Below are 20,872 nucleotides of genomic sequence, written 5' to 3' on the forward strand. Positions count from 1 at the left end.
TAGTAGGGAGGAATCGGGCAACTATAGGCCAGTAAGCCTGACATCAATAGTGGGGAAATTAATGGAAACCATACTTAAGAGTGGATTGTGGAACATCTAAAATCCCATGGATTGAAAGATGAAAAACAGCATGGGTTTACTTCATGGAGATCATGTCAAACTAATCTTATTGATTTTTTTGATTGGGTGACTAAAATAATAGATGGCAGCGGTGCAGCAGACATTATCTGGACTTTAGTAAGACTTTTGATACCGTCCCACATATAAAGCTTATCAATAAATTGCAGTCTTTATGCTTGGACTCCCATATTGTTGAATGGATTAGGCAGTGGCTGAGGGACAGACAACAGAGGGTTGTAGTCAATGGAGTATATTCAGACCATGGTCTTGTTACCAGTGGGGTACCTCAGGGATCTGTTCTGGGACCTATATTGTTTAATATCTTTATCAGCGAAATTGCAGAAGGCCTCGATGGTGTTTTTTTTTGCTGATGACACAAATATTTGTAACAGGGTTGATGTTCCTGGAGGGAAACACCAAATGGAAAAGGATTTAGGAAAACTAGAGGAATGGTCAAAAATCTGGCAACTAAAATAGAAACAGAGGGGATATGATAGAAACTTTTAAATACATAAAGGTAATTAACAAGGTAAAAGAGGAGAGGATATTTAAAAGAAGAAAAACTGCTACAATAGGACATAGTTTTAAATTAGAGGGGCAAAGGTTTAAAAGTAATATCAGGAAGTATTACTTTACTGAGAGAGTAGTGGATGCATGGAATAGCCTTCCTGCAGAAGTGGTAGCTGCAAATACAGTGAAGGAGTTTAAGCATGCATGGGATAGGCATAAGGCCATCCTTCATATAAGATAGGGCCAGGGGCTATTCATAGTATTCAGTATATTGGGCAGACTAGATGGGCCAAATGGTTCTTATCTGCCAACACATTCTATGTTTCTATGTATATGGTGCAGCGTGTGATGTATATGGTGCAGCGTGTGATGTGTATGGTGCAACTAGTGATGCGTATTTTGCAGCTTGTGATATGTGTGGTGCAGCGTGTGATGTATGTAGTGCAGGGTGTAATGTATATGTGTAATGTATGTATTGCAGTGTGTAATGGGTACGTGTGTGATGTGTAAATATACAGTCAGGTCCATAAATATTGGGACATCGACACAATTCTAACATGTTTGGCTCTATACACCACCACAATGGATTTGAAATGAAACAGACAAGGTGTGCTTTAACTGCAGACTGTCAGCTTTATTTTGAGGGAATTTACATCCAAATCAGGTGAACGGTGTAGGAATTACAACAGTTTGCATATGCGCCTCCCACTTGTTAAGGGACCCAAAAGTAATGGGACAATTGGCTTCTCAGCTGTTCCATGGCCGGGTGTGTTATTCCCTCATTATCCCAATTACAATGAGCAGATAAAAGGTCCAGAGTTCATTTCAAGTGTGCTATTTGCAATTTGAATCTGTTGCTGTCAACTCTCAAGATGAGATCCAAAGAGCTGTCACTGTCTGTGAAGCAAGCCGTCATTAGGCTGAAAAAACAAAACAAACCCATCAGAGAAATAGCAAAAACATTAGGCGTGGCCAAAATTACTGTTTGGAACATTCTTAAAAAGAAGGAACGCACCGGTGAGCTCAGCAACACCAAAAGACCCAGAAGACCGCGGAAAACAACTGTGGTGGATAACCGAAGAATTCTTTCCCTGGTGAAGAAAACACCCTTCACAACAGTTGGCCAGATCAACAACTCTCTCCAGGAGGTAGGTGTATGTGTGTTAATGTCAAAAATCAAGAGAAGACTTCACCAGAGTAAATGCAGAAGGTTTACAACAAGATGTAAACCATTGGTGAGCCTCAAAAACAGGAAGGCCAGATTAGAGTTTGCCAAATGACATCTAAAAAAGCCTTCACAGTTCTGGAACAACATCCTATAGACAGATGAGACCAAGATCATCTTGTACCAGAGTGTTGGGAAGAGAAGAGTATGGAGAAGGAAAGAAACTGCTCATGATCCTAAGCATACCACCTCATCAGTGAAGCATGTTGGTGGTAGTGTCAAGGCGTGGGCATGTATGGCTGCCAATGGAACTGGTTCTCTTGTATTTATTGATGATATGACTGCTGACAAAAGCAGGAGGATGAATTCTGAAGTGTTTCAGGCAAGATTATCTGCTCATATTCAGACAAATGTTTCAGAATTCATTGAACACGCTTCACAGTGCAGATAGACAATGACCTAAAGCATACTGCAAAAGCAACCAAAGAGTTTTTTAAGGGAAAGAAGTGAAATGTTATGCAATTGCCAAGCCAATCACGTGACCTGAATCCGATTGAGCATGCATTTCACTTGCTGAAGACAAAACTGAAGGGAAAATGCCCCAAGAACAAGCAGGAACTGAAGACAGTTGCAGTAGAGAACTGGCAGAGCATCACCAGGGATGAAACCTAACATCTGGTGATGTCTATGCGTTCCAGACTTCAGGCTGTAATTGACTGCAAAGGATTTGCAACCAAGTATTAAAAAGTGAAAGTTTGATTTATGATGTTTATTCTGTCCCATTACTTTTGGTTTCTTAACAAGTGGGAGGCACATATGCAAACTGTTATAATTCCTACACCGTTCACCTGATTTGGATTTAAATACCCTCAAATTAAAGCTGACAGTCTGCAGTTAAAGCACATCTTGTTTGTTTCATTTCAAATCCATTGTGGTGGTGTATAGAGCCAAAAATGATAGAATTGTGTTGATGTCCCAATATTTATCGACCTTACTGTATGTGTGATGTATGTATTGCAGTATGTAATGTGTACGTGTGTGATGTATATATGTGTGTGATGTATGTATTGCAGTGTGTGATGTATACATGTTTGTGATTTATTTAGTGCAGATCTTCTGCCTGTGTCAGCTAGGATGTGTTCATGTGACTGTGTTTTTATGCAAGGTTAGGTTCTGCAGAGCAGGGACAGGGAAGGGCAGATTATTAACACTAACAAATATTCATGAGGGAGAGCTCAGTCATTGTTGTTACACGCCCTATTACTTGGAGTCAAAGTTTTTTTTACATGACATCACTTCTGGGTTGTTTCTATTATTCTGGCACCTATAAGCCTCTGCAAATGTGGCTTAGTGCAGAGCAAATATATACAAAAATTTTAGAATTCATGTTAGAATTGTAAGACTACAAATTTTAATTATAGGGGAAAAAAATCAAAAGTGCAGCCAAAACAAAGTAAAGATTGAGAAATATATTTCTGCTTATTGAACTGTTTTTTATGTATATACAGTACAGACCAAAAGTTTGGACACACCTTCTCATTCAAAGAGTTTTCTTTATTTTAATAACTATGGAAATTGTAGATTCACACTGAAGGCATCAAATCTATGAATTAACACATGTGGAATCATATACATAACAAAAAAGTGTGAAACAACTGAAAATATGTCATATTCTAGGTTCTTCAAAGTAGCCACCTATTGCTTTGATTACTGCTTTGCACACTCTTGGCATTCTCTTGATGAGCTTCAAGAGGTAGTCACCTGAAATAGTTTTCACTTCACAGGTGTGCCCTGTCAGGTTTAATAAGTGTGATTTCTTACCTTCTAAATGGGGTTGGGACCATCAGTTGAGTTGTGGAGAAGTCAGGTTGATACACAGCTGATAGTCCTACTGAATAGACTGTTAGAATTTGTATTATGGCAAGAAAAAAGCAGCCAAGTAGAAAAGAAAAACGAGTAGCCATCATTACTTTAAGAAATGAAGGTCAGTCAGTCCAAAAAATTGGGAAAACTTTGAAAGTGTCCCCAAGTGCAGTCACAAAAACCATCAAGCCCTACAAAGTTACTGGCTCACATGCGGACCGCCCCAGGAAAGGAAGACCAAGAGTCACCTCTGCTGCGGAGGATAAGTTCATCCGAGTCACCAGCCTCAGAAATTGCAGGTTAATAGCAGCTCAGATTAGAGACCAGGTCCATGCTACACAGAGTTCTAGCAGCAGACACATCTCTAGAACAACTGTTAAGAGGAGACTGTGAATCAGGCCTTCATGGTAGAATATCTGCTAGGAAACCACTGCTAAGGACAGGCAAAAAGTAGAAGAGACTTGTTTGGGCTAAAGAACACAAGGAATGGACATTAGACCAGTAGAAATCTGTGCTTTGGTCTGATGAGTCTAAATTTGAGATCTTTGGTTCCAACCACCGTGTCTTTGTGCGATGCAGAAAAGGTGAACGGATGGACTCTACATGCCTGGTTCCCAACGTGAAGCATGGAGGAGGAGGTGTGATGGTGTGGGGGTGCTTTGCTGGTGAACCAGCATGGCTACCACAGCAGCTTGCAGCGGCATGCTATTCCATCCGGTTTGCGTTTAGTTGGACCATCATTTATTTTTCAACAGGGCAATGACCCCAAACACACTCCAGTCTGTGTAAGGGCTATTTGACCATGAAGGAGAGTGATGGGGTGCTGTGCCAGATGACCTGAACCCAATCAAGATGGTTTGGGGTGAGCTGGACCGTCGAGTGAAGGCAAAAGGGCCAACAAGTGCTAAGCATCTCTGGGAACTCCTTCAAGACTGTTGGAAGACCATTTCAGGTGACTACCTCTTGAAGCTCATCAAGAGAATGCCAAGAGTGTGCAAAGCAGTAATCAAAGCAAAAGGTGGCTACTTTGAAGAACCTAGAATATGACATATTTTCAGTTGTTTCACACTTTTTTGTTATTTATATAATTCCACATGTGTTAATTCATAGTTTTGATGCCTTCAGTGTGAATCTACAATTTTCATAGTCATGAAAATAAAGAAAACTCTTTGAATGAGAAAACTCTTTTGGTCTGTAATGTATGTGAAATATTGCAGTTGAAAAAGGAAAAAAAAATGACGATTTGTATACATTTTTTAGATTTTTCTCCTCTCACATCAGGTCGAAAAAAAAGGGGCGTGGCGACCAGCCTATCTCATTTATTATTTTCTACGTCTGCTTTAGGCATAGAAAATTATCTAAATCTATGCCAGCAAAGGAACTGGCGTAGAGCTAGGCTGCCGGTGGATGCACCTAAGTTATGTAGGTATAAAACAGACTCTGGTCTCCTAGATATTGTTTGTAGAACTATAGAAGGAAACAGAATCTAGTACATTACTTGGAGCTTCTGGGCAATAGAGTATATATACATTATCTCATTGCAGAGAGCACATGTAGTTTGCATGGTATGTGTGCAAATTATTGTAGTTCAGGCAACTCTGGGTTTCTGGCAAAGATATTCATTTAGCTTTCCCAAGCCTATCTGATGCCGACTGATGTAAAATGTGTTAATTTTTAATAACTCTGATGCCAGCTTGTTGGCCATTGGTTTGTTGATGCCAGCTTGTTGGACTTTCTAATTTGCATATCTTTTCCAAGAAACCAAAAACAGTGTTGCCTACAAAAGTCATCATGTATATTAACTGATCTCCATAATAGAAATAGTACCCACCCAGAGGTCCACCCAAGGCTTTGCAACTAGTAAAGCTGATTTTTATCTATTTTTCTCAAATAAAGGTCCTTTATTCTAAACAAGCTAGTTTCCGATGACAGTCTCTCTCAGGATTGGTTCACATCACTGTTTTTTTTTTTTTTTTTCAGTTCTTCTGATCCACCAGAGGAACAGAAAATTAAAGAAAAAAATGGAAACCCAGAGGAGCATTGCCTGGCCCACAATAAGTTGCACACATACTACACATACTGTAGTAAGAAAGAATACCCCCAGACAATGAATATATATTGCTAGAAACCCAAACTAGGCTCTTGCAAGTAATCACAAAAAAAATTTGGTCCATTACAATCCAAACTTTTATTGGGGAAATTCGGGATGAAATCCAATTTCATAGAATGAATTTGCTCATCTTTACTTCTGATCCTTTAACTTTTTTTATGTTTTGCTATGCTGCGCTAAAATAAAAAAGTTAAGATTTTCCCCAATCATTCTGTACGCAGTAACCTATAATGGCAAAGTAAAAGCAGAATTTTAGAAATCTTTGCTAATATACAGAAAAATAAAAAATAAAATATTTTATTGACATTTCAGTTTAATCAGTACTTAGTTGAGGCACCTTTGCCAGTAATTACATACCTCCAGTCTTCTTGGGTATGATGCCATAAGGTTTGCAAACCAGAATATAGAGATTTTCAGCCATTCCTCTCTGCAGATTTTCTCAAGCTCTGTCAAGTTGGATGGGGACTAACATTTTCAGGTCTTTCCAAAGATGTTGAATTGGGTTCAAGTCAGGCAGGGCCACTCAAGGATATGCACAGAGTTGTCCCTAAGCCTTTCCCCCTTTGTTGTCTTGGCTGTGTGCTTAGGGATATTGTCTTGTAAGAAGATAAATCTTCAGCCCAGTCTGAGGTCCAGAGCACACTGGATCAGGTTTGCATTAAGAATATCTCTGTACTTTGCTTTCTTCAACTTTTCCTCAAGTCTGACCAGTCTCCTTATCCTAGCCACTAAAAAAAAGCACCCTTTCAGCATGTTGCTGCCACCACTATGCTCTACTGTAGGAATATTATTGAGCAGTGCCTGGTTTCCTCCAAACCAAATGCTTAGAATTAAGGCCAAAAAGTTCAATCTTGGTTTCATCAGACCAGAGAATCTTGTTTCTGACAGTCTGAGGGACAGATGAGAGGCTTCTTTCTGGCTACTCTGCACAGAAATGTTGGACCTTCTGGAGGTTTCTTTCATCTGCACACAGGATCTTTGGAAGTAAGCCAGTTTCACCATTGTGTTCTTGGTCACCTTTCATACCAAGGCCCTTTCCCACCGATGACTTAAAGGGATTCTGTCACCTCCCCTAAGCCAAAAAACGATTTTAAAGCAGCCATGAAGCACAGCTTACCTGGATTAGGCTGTGCTCTTTTATCTTGAAATCCGTCCAGCAGTTACTGCAAAAAACGACTTTGATTGATATGTAAATGTGTCCTGAAGGTGCCCAGAGGGGCGTTTTTTTCTTCTTAGAGAGCCCAGTACCGCCCCTCTTTCAGTGCCCAGCCCGCCTTCCTTGTACTGTCTAACCGCCGCCTCCAGCCTGCCACAGCCTCTCCTCCCTCTCCTCCCCCTCCCTCACGCCGAACGAACGCAGTACCCACTGAGGGCTGCGCCTGTGCGATCAGCAGGAGACTGAGGGCAGCAGCTTCATCTTCGTCACTGGGCATGCGCCGAGCCCAGTGACGTCCGATGCTCGCTCTTCCCTCAGTCAGCAGGGAATAGATAATTTTTCTAATGTTTCTAAAATTCTGTTTACTCTATCATTAAGGGGAATTAAGTGCAACTTGATAGGGGGAAACATTTTTTTTTTATTATTTTAGTACAAGGCAGCAACATAAAATTTGAAAAAGGGTCGGAAGACTTTCAGAATGCAATGTACATTATTTTGGTTATGTTATGGCTTGAAAAAATCTATGAGTACCTCACTGTATCTGTTTTATATGGTATGAATGGTGTGTAAAAATGATTACTGTATTTTTTTGCTTTTTAAGACACACCCAATTATAAGATACAGCTAGGTTTTAGAGGAGGAAAATCAGAAAAAAAATATTTTCATCAGACATTAGTTTAGACACCCCAATCAGACTCCCAATCTCCATCAAACCTCAGATCAGACCCCCTTTTGTATCAGACCTCCAATCATATCCTCAAAATTTCAGACCCCCAATCTTTATTAGACCTCAGATCAGACCCCCCAATATGTATTAGATTTCAGACCAGACCTCCACTCTGTATTAAAGCTACAGATCAGACCTCCAAGCCTTCAGACCTCAGATCAGACATAAAAAAAATAATAATTAACATCTCCACTGCTCCAAACCACACTCTCTTCCTGCACACACCACTCCCTGATCTTTTTCTGGGTACTGCACTGCACTGTGACCTGATGACGCACAGTCAGGACAGTGCAGTGCAGGGCCTGAAAGAAGACTGGTGAGTGGTGAGTACAGCAAGCCCTAGCAGGGTTACACTTTTCTGCATACTATAGTATATACTTCCTGCATACTAATGAGAAGGATGAATATTTATAAGATGCACTGCCTTTTTTCTCCCACTTTTGGGGGGAAAAAGTGCATCATATGTGAAAAATATGGTACGTTAGTCTATTAAAATAGTAACATTACCAACAGATTCAAACATGTTAACATTTATTAATCCTCAGTGTATACAATTTGTAATCTAAAATGTAGATTATTATATTAAAACAAAATGACCCAGATTTACTAATGTGAAAAATGGTGTAAACTTACACAGGCTGTTTAGAAATGTATCAGATACATCACAGTGGCTCCAGCTAGATGATAAATCTGGTGCAGGGATAGACACTTTTCTCTGACTCCATACCAATTATTGGTAGCTTAACTTGAGACAGATTTGTCACCAGATTGTGGTACAGTTTTGGTACCAAATGGCAAATTTTATGCCCGACACTTTGCCCACAAAGCTCCACACATTATCCCACATTATCCCACCTCCTTGTTGCACATGTCAAAAACCATGTATAAATTCTTGGTGCCAAGTTGTGCCACTTTTTAGACAGCTTTTTGGCACAGACACATTAGTAAATCATTATTAAAGTATGTTTTTGTTATACTGGTGGCCTGTGCCTACCACTGCCCCAACCTTCCGAGCAGGCATGGGTGATGCATCACTCAGGATGCTGGCCCCTCTGCTTTGCCGTGGTCCCACTTTTCCTCCTCTTGATCCTGGCATCTGGCCCGCTCGCTGGCATTCCAAATATGCTCTTGCTGCAGGCAGCAGTCTGTGATTCTCCTCCAAGTCCTGTGATTTTGTCTCTAGGGTGCACACGTGCACTCTCCCTGGCCCTTAAAGGGTCAGAGTGCACACATCCTACTCTTTCCCACCCAATGGCTGGGCGTTGCTGGTTACTTAGGTTATCTTGCCCTAGGGAAGGATGTCTGAGCTCTAATTATCTAGTTATCTATGCTAGTCCCTAGTGAAATTGTGCTGCTCTGTTTTTTTCCTGTGTACAGACCTTTGTATGATTACTGATTCTGATCCTCCACTGCCTGATATGACCTTAGCCCCTTTACTGTATTGACCTTTTGCCGCCTTCCCACACCTTGGACTGGTTTCATAATTCGCACAAACTCTGCCCTGACCTCAGCCTGTTTCCTGACTACATCTTCAACGGTGCAAGGCCGGTGCAACTGTCAGGGAGGGGCAACTGTAGGAGATAAGGAGGCTGAAGTTAGCCCAGCTCCCTAAAGTGTGAGGGTACCCAAAATAACTTCTTGTCCCCTATGAGGATAACAGTACTATGAGTGGTGGTTGGAGGGGCTTGTTACAGATGTTGCATAGGAACCCTGGAGCTTCACATTACATCTTTGCTCTCATGCACTATGAATTAGTTGTTTTTGTGAAACATTAACATTGTAAAAAAAAAAAAAGGTTTTATTGCTAACAAATGGAGTAGTCCACACAGCAGATTACTTGACATTACCAAAGGTTTTTCTTTAACAAAAATTATGACATCATGTTGGCAAATAAGAAATGGTGGATAAAACAAATAACCAGTAATTCATATTATGTCAAATATTAAATGCACAATATAAAAATGGCATTCAACGTACTAACTAAAGGCATCCTTTATATGTGATTAAGATATACACTGACTTTCTAGCAAGATTATTTTAATTAAAAAACGTTAGTGGCAAGATCTTATAAGGCTAAGATTACAATTCAATATTGCTTTTCTTTTCAATGATGAATTCCAATACCTGAGTACATTTGTGGACTTGACATGAAGCTATATTTATAGTAACAGAGCAATGAAGTCTAAGTAGATTACAGAAAAAAAATGTAATTAAAGCTCTACATATAGTTGAAAATGATAACCTAGAATATTAGTACTATCTGCTTTATTAAACATGTTACACTAACATAGTTATCTCTGTTGAATGCTACACTATAGTGGATGTGATCTATAGTGTCTCATATTAATAAAGGGACTGACATCTAGTACCATGACAGTCTAAGCCTCATGTATGAAAACTAATGCAACCAATCGGATGCCAGCTTTTATTTTTAATGCATATCTATAAATGAAAGCAGTGATCAGAATGGTTGCAGCAGCTAATATCTCCACTTGTCTGCACTAGTTTTCTTATAGGCCTAGTGTGGTTTACATCCCATTTGTGTGCAATTACTTATACTATAGCCTTACAATATTATCAATATCATATATTTCTCTATACTACTATGTGTGCATCATACAAGTTTTTAGTCTGTTGTAATATATGTTCATAGTGTTTATAGATGCTGCCTGCTGCATACTGTAAATTAGACTACTTTTTTTTAATTAGAACTGTTTTGTGTTCCATACTAGACCACCATTTATAGGTTATATATATTTACATTTAATATTCAGCACTATCTCCCATCAAGGGTTAGGTTTTAGTATTTAATCTTTTTTTCAAGTTTGGCTATACATTTATTAAAATATTACTTCAGCTAAAATTATGTTTCTGCCTTATTTCCTAGATCTTAGACTTGAGTCACATGCATTTAAACCTGATAAGGTTTCTGAGGATTCGTGTCTCAATAGTTATATACATTTTCTTGTATTTCTCTTGAATGAATTGTAACAAAGAATGAATCCTCAGCTTGACAATCACCACTTTGACAAAAATTTTCTATTTATAGCTCGATATCTGATGCCAAACGGAGACAGCTGTGAAGCTCCTGAGGGAAGTCAGCTCGGGTGATGTTGTTTCCATCCAAGCGCAGATGTTTAATTCGAGAGTACTCCAGTGGTCCAATAACCTTGCAAAAGCTGCTCACATCAAATTCTGCAATGTAAAAAATTCAGATTTATAAAAATTCTTTTTTTTTTTAGCACTAATTGACTAGTGACATCTCAAGAGCATTCAAGCTTTTTGTACAAACTGTTCATAATTCTATCACTTTTGGATGCTCCTTATTTCAGTTACAGACTCATATCTTTGAACATTTTTGAACAATTATGCTAGTTCATATTTTACTTAAAAACTCATATAAAAATGATTTATCCCCAACCTTTCTAATTTAGTTTATAGTGTGACTATTCTTGTACACTTTTTAGAACAATACTGCCTTACATTGGTTAAAGACCTCTGCACTGAAACTGACCATGCAACTACAAGGTAATGACCACCTTTTCTTTGCTTAGCTTTTATTGTAACACGGCGGTCACTTAATTAGGGGCATTAGTACTTAATTTTGCAAGCAGGAATATCACTACCCAGAGGCATAGCTTCGGGAAAGGGCCAGGGTTCGCCCTAACAAGCCACCCTGCCTTGGAAAAATAGAATAAAAGCCTAGCTAGGCTGTTGATACTACCTTTATTTCTATGTCTGCAAGGTATAGTATGTGTAAAAGCCACTTTTGAAATTCATGTATCCACACACACAACTAAATACAGTACTAGAGAAGCCAGAAACAAATTTGAGTATTGCGCTAGGAAACTGAAAAATTAATATTGCAGAAAATATGTAGATTTAAAAAGAACTGGTAACCTCTCTTGAAATGTCCAGGTTTAGAACCCTGACATACCCATAATTTCGCCCCCCTGATGTTAGCATTGGAGTAGTTCATGCTCCGATGATCTCCTTTGCCCTACGCTGGATCGCGCAGGGCAAGGGCTCTTTTATTTACAATAACACACTGCCAGACTGAGGCTTCTGCCCAGCAGTTTGTTCGGTGATGTCACCGACTCTGATGGGAGGGCTTTAGCGCTGCCCTAGTCGTTTTACAGGATAGGGCAGCGCTAAAGCCCGCCCATCAGTGCCGGTGATGCCACAGGGCTCAATGCTGGGCAGAAGCCTCCGCCTGGCAGCCCTAAGGAGAGCCCGGTACGTCACTGGAACTCCATAAAATGCCTTTGCCCAGCGCCATTTAGCACAGGGCAAAGGAGAGCATCGGAGCATGTACTGCTCCGATGCTCAAGTCAGGGGGGCTGCCTTGGTTGAAAATGGGGATAAGTCCGGGTTCAGCTCTGAACCCGGACAATCCCTTTAATAACTACTTGCATTATCCATGCAATAATAAATCTGGAGTATCTTTTCTTATTACTATATGGTGTGCTGTTTCTCCATTGTTCCTGCTAGAATTTTATTAACAAAGACACAAAAAGGCATTCTCAGTTGAGAAGTGTACCTGATTGGAGAGTGTCAGACAGTGTGCAGGGAACCATCCCCAACTAGTAAAAAACAGATGTACCTTTACAGTTGGTAACACCCACTTGAACATAGAGTTATACGTGAAGATGCTCCAGAATTTTCATTGCATGTTTACTAAAACAGACATATCAGGAATGGTGACAGGTCCTCCTTAAAGGGAACCTGTCTTGTGGATATTTGATTATAATCTAACTAATTATATACAATCATTAACTACTAAAAAGTGCCTTAGATGTATTCACTTACTGGTGTGACAGATGGTTACCTCATAATATACACACAAAGATACCGCATGCTAATGAGCTGATCTAGCGTGATGTAATTGAGTCCGGAATATATTTAATTCAGAGCTATAGCCACTCCCCTGCCCACCTGCTGCTGATTCATATGGAAAAAAACTGTCATTCAGCAGCAGGTGGGCGGGGAAAGTCAGGAGCTCATGAATATTCATGATGAATCATTATCAGCTGGAGCTTTTCAATACAAGATGTTGGCAGATTGACTGGGTCAATTAAAGAAAGTGACCCAGCATTTTGCTTAGAGAATCAGTCACTTATTTATGTTGCCCTTAGTTAGGACACCATAAAACTGGTGACAGGTTCCCTTTAAGTAAGGACAGGAGACTGCATATGGCAATGTAACAATGATAAGGAAAAAGTTATTTGATCTAATTATTACTCCACCCAAGTACATTTTAAAATCTGATTAAAGTTTTTTTTCTCTATGCAGCCATCAGAATATAGTACTACAGTAGGATCTTTAACCTATTAAAGATTACTGACGTACCATTATATGACAAGTAGCTGGCTGGTAGTTAAAGTGTAACTGCCATCTAGTCTTTTTTTTTTGCAACGTGCAGGGACAGTGATAGGGAACATTTAAAAAAAAATTATTATCGCTTTATTTCAAGAACTTGTACATTTATATGAAAAAACGTGCTCTGAAATGTCCTGTAGCAGCGCTCTCTAAATGAGCATTGCTAAGGCTAATCTGTCTACACATTACAGAGCAGCGCTCACTGTGAAGACGGCTAGGGTTAATTATTTTTCCCTCTCTCCTGGCTACTACATATTTCTAGAAATTAACATCTGTATAATGCATATATATTTACATTGCCCTCTTGCTATACTGACATCGATCAGTGTGGCCAATGCTGACAATGAATAATTCTTCTGTAACTAACCAGCCACCTGGAGATGCAGGGCTGATTGTGCAGTCAGCACTGGCTATTTAGCTGACTAATAGTATATAATGCTGAGTACTTGGTATGGCAACCAGAGGTCTTCTGAAGGGCCTCAAACCTACCATGTCCAAACTGCTAATGCATACTGCCACTGGTACTAGAGTGTATAGTACAAGCAATCAAATTATTGCGGGCTCAAAGGAACTAAAAATAATGTAAAAATAAAGTTAATTTTTGGTCAATAAAAATGTTTTGTAAGAAAAGCTTTACTAAGATGTGCTAATTTTCATATATTTTCCCAAGAAACCCAGGGGACTGATACTCCTCATGCGTACTCAGTGCCTTCCATAAGGAGAAATAGTACCCCAACCATGGCCTCTCAGACAGCAATGCAAATTCTCTGCTTGGCTCTGCTAAAGGGTAGTTACCTAGAAAGAGCTAGGTTCCTGGTATGTGGCACTCAGGTTTCTTTCCATTTTGGAAAGGAAACTAGTTTGTATATCTCTTTTTCAGACAAGGATTATATGAGTATATAAGCACAGCAATAGATAAAATAGATAAAAAATCTTATTATGAAAAGGTACTGATGCAGCAACTTAAGGCTACCCCCAAGGGAAAATCTTATTATAAAAAAGTATAAATTTAAAAGTTTGAGTCTTCCACTTAGGCCGAATGCACACGGCCGTGTTTCACAGCCGTGTGCGGGCCGTGGAACCGTGGCCTGGATCCCTCCTGAGAGCAGGAGCGCACGGCGTCACTGGTTGCTATGACGCCGTGCGCTCCCTGCTGCCGCCGCAATACAGTAATACACTGGTATGATCTATACCAGTGTATTACTGTTCTGTGCCGGCAGCAGGGAGCACACGGCGTCATAGCAACCAGTGACGCCGTGCGCTCCTGCTCTCAGGAGGGATCCAGGCCGCGGTTCCACGGCCCGCACACGGCTGTGAAACACGGCCGTGTGCATTCGGCCTTAGTGGAAAAAATCGAGGTAAATTGATCTATGATCTATGCTTTTTCATAATAAGATTAGATAAGATCTATTGCTGTGCCTGTGTTCTCATATAATGCTTCTCCGGAAAAGAGACATTCAAGCTAGTCTCCTGGAACGAGAAGCTTCCTGCTCCAGTGGGGACTGGAAGTGCCTGGGAGCAGAGCAGCAGTGGACCATAGAAGTCTTCCTTTTTTATGTTTAAGGGCACATGTCTGGACCAAAGGGTTTAGCTCTAAAGCTGGGCAACTCATTCAAGTCTCATTCAGACCAGTGACTGTATTTGTTAGTTATAACTTTCCTTCTGATACTCATTTGTGTTATTTATATATACAAAGAGAAGACCCGCACTCGCAAGATGGATGCAATTCTATTTATTGCCACATCAGAAGAAAAATGACACGTTTCGACTCTACAATCGAGTCTTTCTCCAACAACACCTGTTGGAGAAAGACTCGATTGTAGAGTTGAAATGCGTCACTTTTCTTCTTCTGATGTGGCAATAAATAGAATTGCATCTATCCTGCGAGTACCGGTCTTCTCTTTGTATATGTAAGCGGGACGCTGACCCTGGACACGTGCACCAGTTAAGCGGAGTGCCGACTGTGCTCTTGTGACTCAGCTGTGTTATGTCCCTAACACTCTGACAAGGTTATAACTAACAAATATAGTCACTAAGAAGATTACCTTCTCTACAGTTTATATCATGTACCTTTATAATAAGTCAGAGAGTCACTAGTCATGTGGTCATGAAAACAGGGGTATTTTTAGCCTTATAGTCAAAAGATGTCCCTTCCTTGACCAGTTTGGAGAGGGACTGTATATCTTCCAAAACGCTGCCCCTAAAGCCAGAAACGATATGCCTCCTAAAGCTAGATTTTCACTGTGCCTCATGAATCATTCATCCTTGGGCTACAAACAAAAATCAACTGTTTGTTATGTTCAAATAATGATCCCTCCTTTCTGAAAGAAGTTATGTTAACATCTTGTTCAAACAAGCCCAATCTGCAACCCCAAGTGTCACACAAAATGTAACATTATCTTTCAAAAAAAAATCCTATTTTTACAAAGTGAGAGGTACAGTTTAATTATTTAAAAAAGAGGAAATGATTTTTAGAATTGTGGGGTTTAGGTAAAAAGGTATAAAATAACTAAATACATGTAGATGTTGAATTCTAACATATTTAGTTCTAAAATGAAGTCCATGCATAATGACCTCAGGGCCTTATAATGCTGGGCAATATTTATTTACATGCACTCCCTGTAGGCTACAGTATTCAATACAGTTGGCTCTATTTGGATACATGGGATATGTCTATGGACATATTACATGCAACCATACAGAGTACCCCCACCCATTATTGTAAGCATTCAGATTTGTAACATTTATAAAACTGGTCTAAATTAGAACTGGCTTAGTTGCCCATAGCGACCAACCAGATTCCACCTTTCATTTTTGACTGCCTCTTTGGAAAATAAAAGGTGGAATCTGATTGGTTGCTATGGGCAACTAATCCAGTCCTTCTTTACACCAGTTTGATAAATGACCTGAATTTTTTACATAGTTATGGTCTATTTTAACCCCCTTCAAAAAAAAAAATACACAGGAATATATTTTCTTTTATTAAAAAGGTTAGAATTAAAAATAATTATTACTCATCTCATTGATCTCTTACGGGTTATTGTGACACTGTTCTGACCCCTGCGGTTCTCTGCTTCCTGGTCATGTCTCAATACACAGGATATAGCTGAAAATGCTAGATCAGCCAATCACTGGTTGCACCAGTGACCTACCTCAATCAGTGACTGGCCGAGCGGGCATTACCAGCTTTTTTTTTTGTTCTGAGCAATGACCAGGAAGTGGTGAGCAGCATGAACTGGAGCACTGTTATAAACTACTTTTCAATCGAAAGTATATTTTTATCAATTACTCTAGCTCCCATTCCTTCTTGGTAAGAGTTGTTTTTTTTTTTTTTTGTTTACCTAATTTGCAATTTTCTCTTATCCTCCATGCTTGAATCCTACTTCTGCCCCTAGTTCTTACCAATTCAATCAAATAACCCTATTACATAGGTGCAGTATTGCATTGTCGTTAGACTACAGTAGATGCCTTTTGTCTACTGTAGTCTAGCGATAATGCAATACTGAATATAGTTCTCACCAATGACAGTTGTGCAGCCAAGGCTCCAAAGCAGGATGTAACCAACAGCAACTGAATATCAAACCAGATTTGACACAAGGTGCAATGGTAGACTAATAACTTTAGAATAAGGCAGTTTTGTTAAATGGTCGTATTTGGGGAAAGTGATACAAGATCGATATCTAGAATTCCTTTAAACCTTCGCCTACTTGTGTTAACAGCAATTATGAACATCAACTCACTTTGAATTTTGTTGACATGCAGGTAGAGGTTTTCCAGGCCTTCATTCACAGAGGGAATTTTGTCAAGTGAATTAAAAGAAAGGTCCAGCTCAATAAGAGTTGAGATATTAAAGGCATTGCCAGGTACCCCTGAATCTTTAAGATCATTGTGGGACAAACGGAGATACTGAAGAGCTTTAAAACCTTGGAAGTATTCATCTGGAATATTGCTGATCTTATTGTTGTCAAAGTAAAGGAAGCTTATGCTTGGTGGAAGTCCAATAGGTAGTTTTGTGAGCTGATTAAAGCTTAAGTCAAGGTAGAAGAGTGATTTTAGACCTTTAAATGCACCGGAAATGGAATCCCCTTTCAGAGCATTGTGCTGCAAATGTATAACAGTGAGGTTCTCCAAACCTTCTAAAATATTGGGAGTAATCTTAGAGATTTTATTGTTGGTTACATACAAGTCAGTCATTGTCTTTGGCAGTGGTCCCACGAGCTCAGTAAGGTTGTTAAAACTTAGGTACAATCTCTGTAGCTCTTTCAACTTGGAAAATGCATTTTTCTTAATGTTAGCATTGCTTAAGTGATTATGGTCTAAAATAAGCCATTTCAAATCAGTCACATTTTGGAATGTGTCATCATCTATACCCTCAATCATATTGTTCTGCAGATACAAGTACTGAATTCCAGGAGGAATCATTGGAATTTTCTTTAATTTCAGGTTATCACAATACATAGCTGAAGGATAATTGTATGGACAGTTGCATTCTGGCGCACAATTAGGAGAGGAGGGTCCAAATTCTAAGTTTGAGGGGTAATCATCTGGTACACCATAGTCATAATCATATTGAGGGTATACACTGCCAATTATTAGCAGCACTAATAAGGGAATTATTTGGAGGTGCATCGCTGCAATTTATATTGTACCTGAATGATGAAAAAAACAAAAATATATATATTAATCACTTTTACATAAGATAAGGAATAAATACTGTTCTATCTGATTATTTTTCCCTCAAAATACAGAACATATATTTTATTTAACATATCTATCAGACAAGGAAATATTCCTTACATATTTTAGAAAAAAGAAATAGAACTGACATATTTGTATAGCATTATGTATTTGTAGATTTGTACTTAGTGTTATGCAATTCATGTCTGCTAATAATGAAAATAAAGACTATGCAGGCACACACATATACAAGTACACACACACCCTATTTATATAGCTTATACCTATGGATGTCCCAGCAATACTAGGCTGGTGGGTGTGCTACCTGAATGCCCTTCCAAAGTCCATAAGAATGGTCTCAAATTTGAAGGCATCTAGTGTATATTTCCTGGAACGTTTGTGAGGCTAGTTAATGGTTGTTATTCTTATCATACACGTTATCTTAAAAATTAAAGCAATCTATCCCTATTTTTCCATCAAATATGATTTAGGTTAAACATTTCAATTAATGGTTGCTGACCTCACATAGCACATCAAGAACACACGGCAAAACATTATTTTAGGTAGATTGTTTCCAATTTAATTAGAACTTTGATATGTTTTTCTACATGCAACATTAAACTATGACTGTCAATGGGTGGTTCAAAAAAAAGAGCAGATTCAGGTATAACACTTAGGAATACATGACTTCCCACCTTGTAGGTGGGCTATAGATAGGTTAATTTACAGATGTGGGTGCTCTTCCTATTTAGGTGACAAACTGTATAGCCAAGAAGGCAACCTGAGCTGCTACTGCGTTTTAATCTTTTCTCGAAACATACAGCTTTATTATGGCATACTTTTTTCATAGTACTTCATATTAAAATTAAATGTTACATTTTTAATCTCATTAATGATTTATATAGCCGTTTGGCATTTCTGAAGTGCAATGCCTGCAAGCCTCATCATATGAGGAAATTTAATACAGGCTTCAAGGATTAGGCATAGCAATTAGCTGGTGTACTTAAATCCTGCAAACTCATGTAACTGCAGACATGGGGCATTTGGCTATGTTCTCACAGTAAACCTTTGGTGCAGTTTTTGCAGACCAAAGACTGGATCAATAAAGAGAAATATACATTCTTCCCTTATACTTCTAACCTTTTCCGCACCCACTTCTGGTCTCTGCCTAAAAAGTATCAAGAATCTATACTTTACTTTGTGAACCAAGCCTTAAAAATGTTCAATTGCAAAGACACAGCAATATGAATTTAAGCATATCAAAGTAATGTATTTCATTCTTTCATGCTGTGCATGTGAAAAAATAAAATGAATGAAAGGCTAGTGTTATAATTTACATTTCATTTACAGATTTACCACTTCTGGTATAAATGCTGATATAATGCTTTCAACATAATCTTACTTTACTGTTCTCATTCAGAGCTTTTGTAATTCAAGTAACAATCACAAACTACAGCAAAGTTCAATAACTTATTCAGTGTGGAATAATTCAGGGCCATTTTTCATACATTTTAAATGTATTCTACATGATACATGAATGATACATTTTGAAGGGAAAAAAAAGGAAGCTACTGTAGGTTACCAAAGGGGGGTGGGGTGGGGGTCTGTCTGTTTGTATGCAGTGTATTTGACATTAAATGCAAAAAAAAAACAATATTGCATGATGCTATAACAAACAGTATAACAAGCACATATTGTATATGAGTCTCTTCAACTAATAGAGATGAGAGAACTAGAGTAAAGGAAAGGGAAGAATGTAATGCATTCACAAAAATATATCAGGTTATGCTCAATGTTCTCAAAAATATTGTAAAAGTACTCATTTAAGTTAAAAGAAAATGGAAGCTAAGTATTGTTCATATCAGTTTTGGCAGTATCCCTCTAAACATAATAATGCTCATAACAATACACTTAACCATGTACATCACCTACCTTTCTTTGATGCTGCTCTCTTTAATTCCCCACGCAGATTAAAAAAGAGACTGAATCAAGTATCATGTGCTGTAAACAGTGTCAGCAAAGAACTGCCTGCCAGAACCACTGTAATACAGAGCTGCAAAAAGAAAAGAGAGAAGAAAAAAAAAACTAGTCACACAGCTCTTATGTCATCTTGGTGTGCATGTGGTGTAGCATGTCAAATTACTACTTTCTGAGTAAGTACAGGTGGAAGATTATCAAAGCACAGCCCATAAGCAGTAAACGTCCACACACAAAAAAAAAAAAAAACTTTTCTAACTTTTATCATTTACATTTTCTATTTGGAATGAGATTAAGCAACAATGGGGGAAGTGTACAGAACATTTCATGAGTTCCAGCCCCAGAACACAGTTTTGTCAAGCATTTGTATTTAATTTTACAGTTGTGTTTCAGATTATTGATCTACGAGGAATGTCATGCTGCGTTCTATGATTTTAAACATTACTGGATTTTACTAAAACAATGCAAAGTAAATAGCCCAATCAGTATAATGACCAAATGATTTACCTGTGAGGGTATATTCCACACAGAGGTTTGAGTGGATGTGGATAACGCAAGTTTTTTATGCATTTTTTTATGCATTTTGTGACCTGTTATTTGATGGGATTTTGAAGTGTTTTTTTTTTTTTTTTATCCAGCATTTCGAGGCGAACTTTCAATGTGGATTCTGTCTTAAAAATGGAAATTACCTAATTTTTAATACAGTATTTTGGTTTTAATGTTATTGTATTCGCAATAAGTTCTTCAATTTAGAGGCCAAAACATATTAGGTCAGAAAGTCATTTTCACTAGAATGCAAGAGACAACACTCACACACTTTATTAGTTATACAATATACCATTTGAGAAAAGCAAGACAATATGTGACTGTTTATTATAATAGACTGCTCTCTACAGAACAACTAACTGTGTAGATCTTTTATACTGTAGATCAAGTATTCTGTAAACAAATGGACAAAATGGGCAGAAGAGTGGTTTAGGGGTTATCATTATTACCTTTTATATTGTAGATGTTTTAGTGATCAAATATTGTGTAAATAAAGAAAAATGGGCAGAAGAGTGGCTCATAGATTATCATTGTTGCTATACAGCACTCAGATCCTTGGTCCAAATCTAACCAAAGGGAACGTCTGCATGGAGTTTGTACTTTTCCCTTGTGCCGTTCCCCTGGGTGCCTTGGTTTCTTTCC

General features: G+C 38.6%; 1 protein-coding gene across 1 annotated transcript; it reads right to left on the reverse strand.

Annotated features, from left to right (window-relative positions):
- Positions 1–9,422: 9,422 nt before the first annotated feature.
- LUM (lumican) lies at positions 9,423–19,890 on the reverse strand. Its single transcript, XM_044280507.1, has 3 exons — positions 19,640–19,890; positions 16,771–17,679; positions 9,423–10,846 (listed from the first exon to the last, which is right to left on the reverse strand). The coding sequence occupies exons 2-3, from the start codon at positions 17,657–17,659 to the stop codon at positions 10,695–10,697; spliced, it is 1,041 nt and encodes a 346-aa protein (XP_044136442.1). The 5' UTR covers positions 17,660–17,679; positions 19,640–19,890; the 3' UTR covers positions 9,423–10,694.
- Positions 19,891–20,872: the final 982 nt, after the last annotated feature.

This window comes from Bufo gargarizans, chromosome 2 (assembly GCF_014858855.1).
Source record: "Bufo gargarizans isolate SCDJY-AF-19 chromosome 2, ASM1485885v1, whole genome shotgun sequence".
Taxonomy (NCBI): domain Eukaryota; kingdom Metazoa; phylum Chordata; class Amphibia; order Anura; family Bufonidae; genus Bufo; species Bufo gargarizans.

Excerpts from the sequence above, each read along its gene's own strand:
- LUM (XM_044280507.1), bottom strand. The coding sequence starts at position 17,659 with ATGCACCTCCAAATAATTCCCTTATTAGTGCTGCTAATAATTGGCAGT. Across the intron at positions 10,847-16,770 it reads GCATGTCAACAAAATTCAAA|AATTTGATGTGAGCAGCTTT; the intron begins GTGAGTTGATGT and ends TTTACATTGCAG.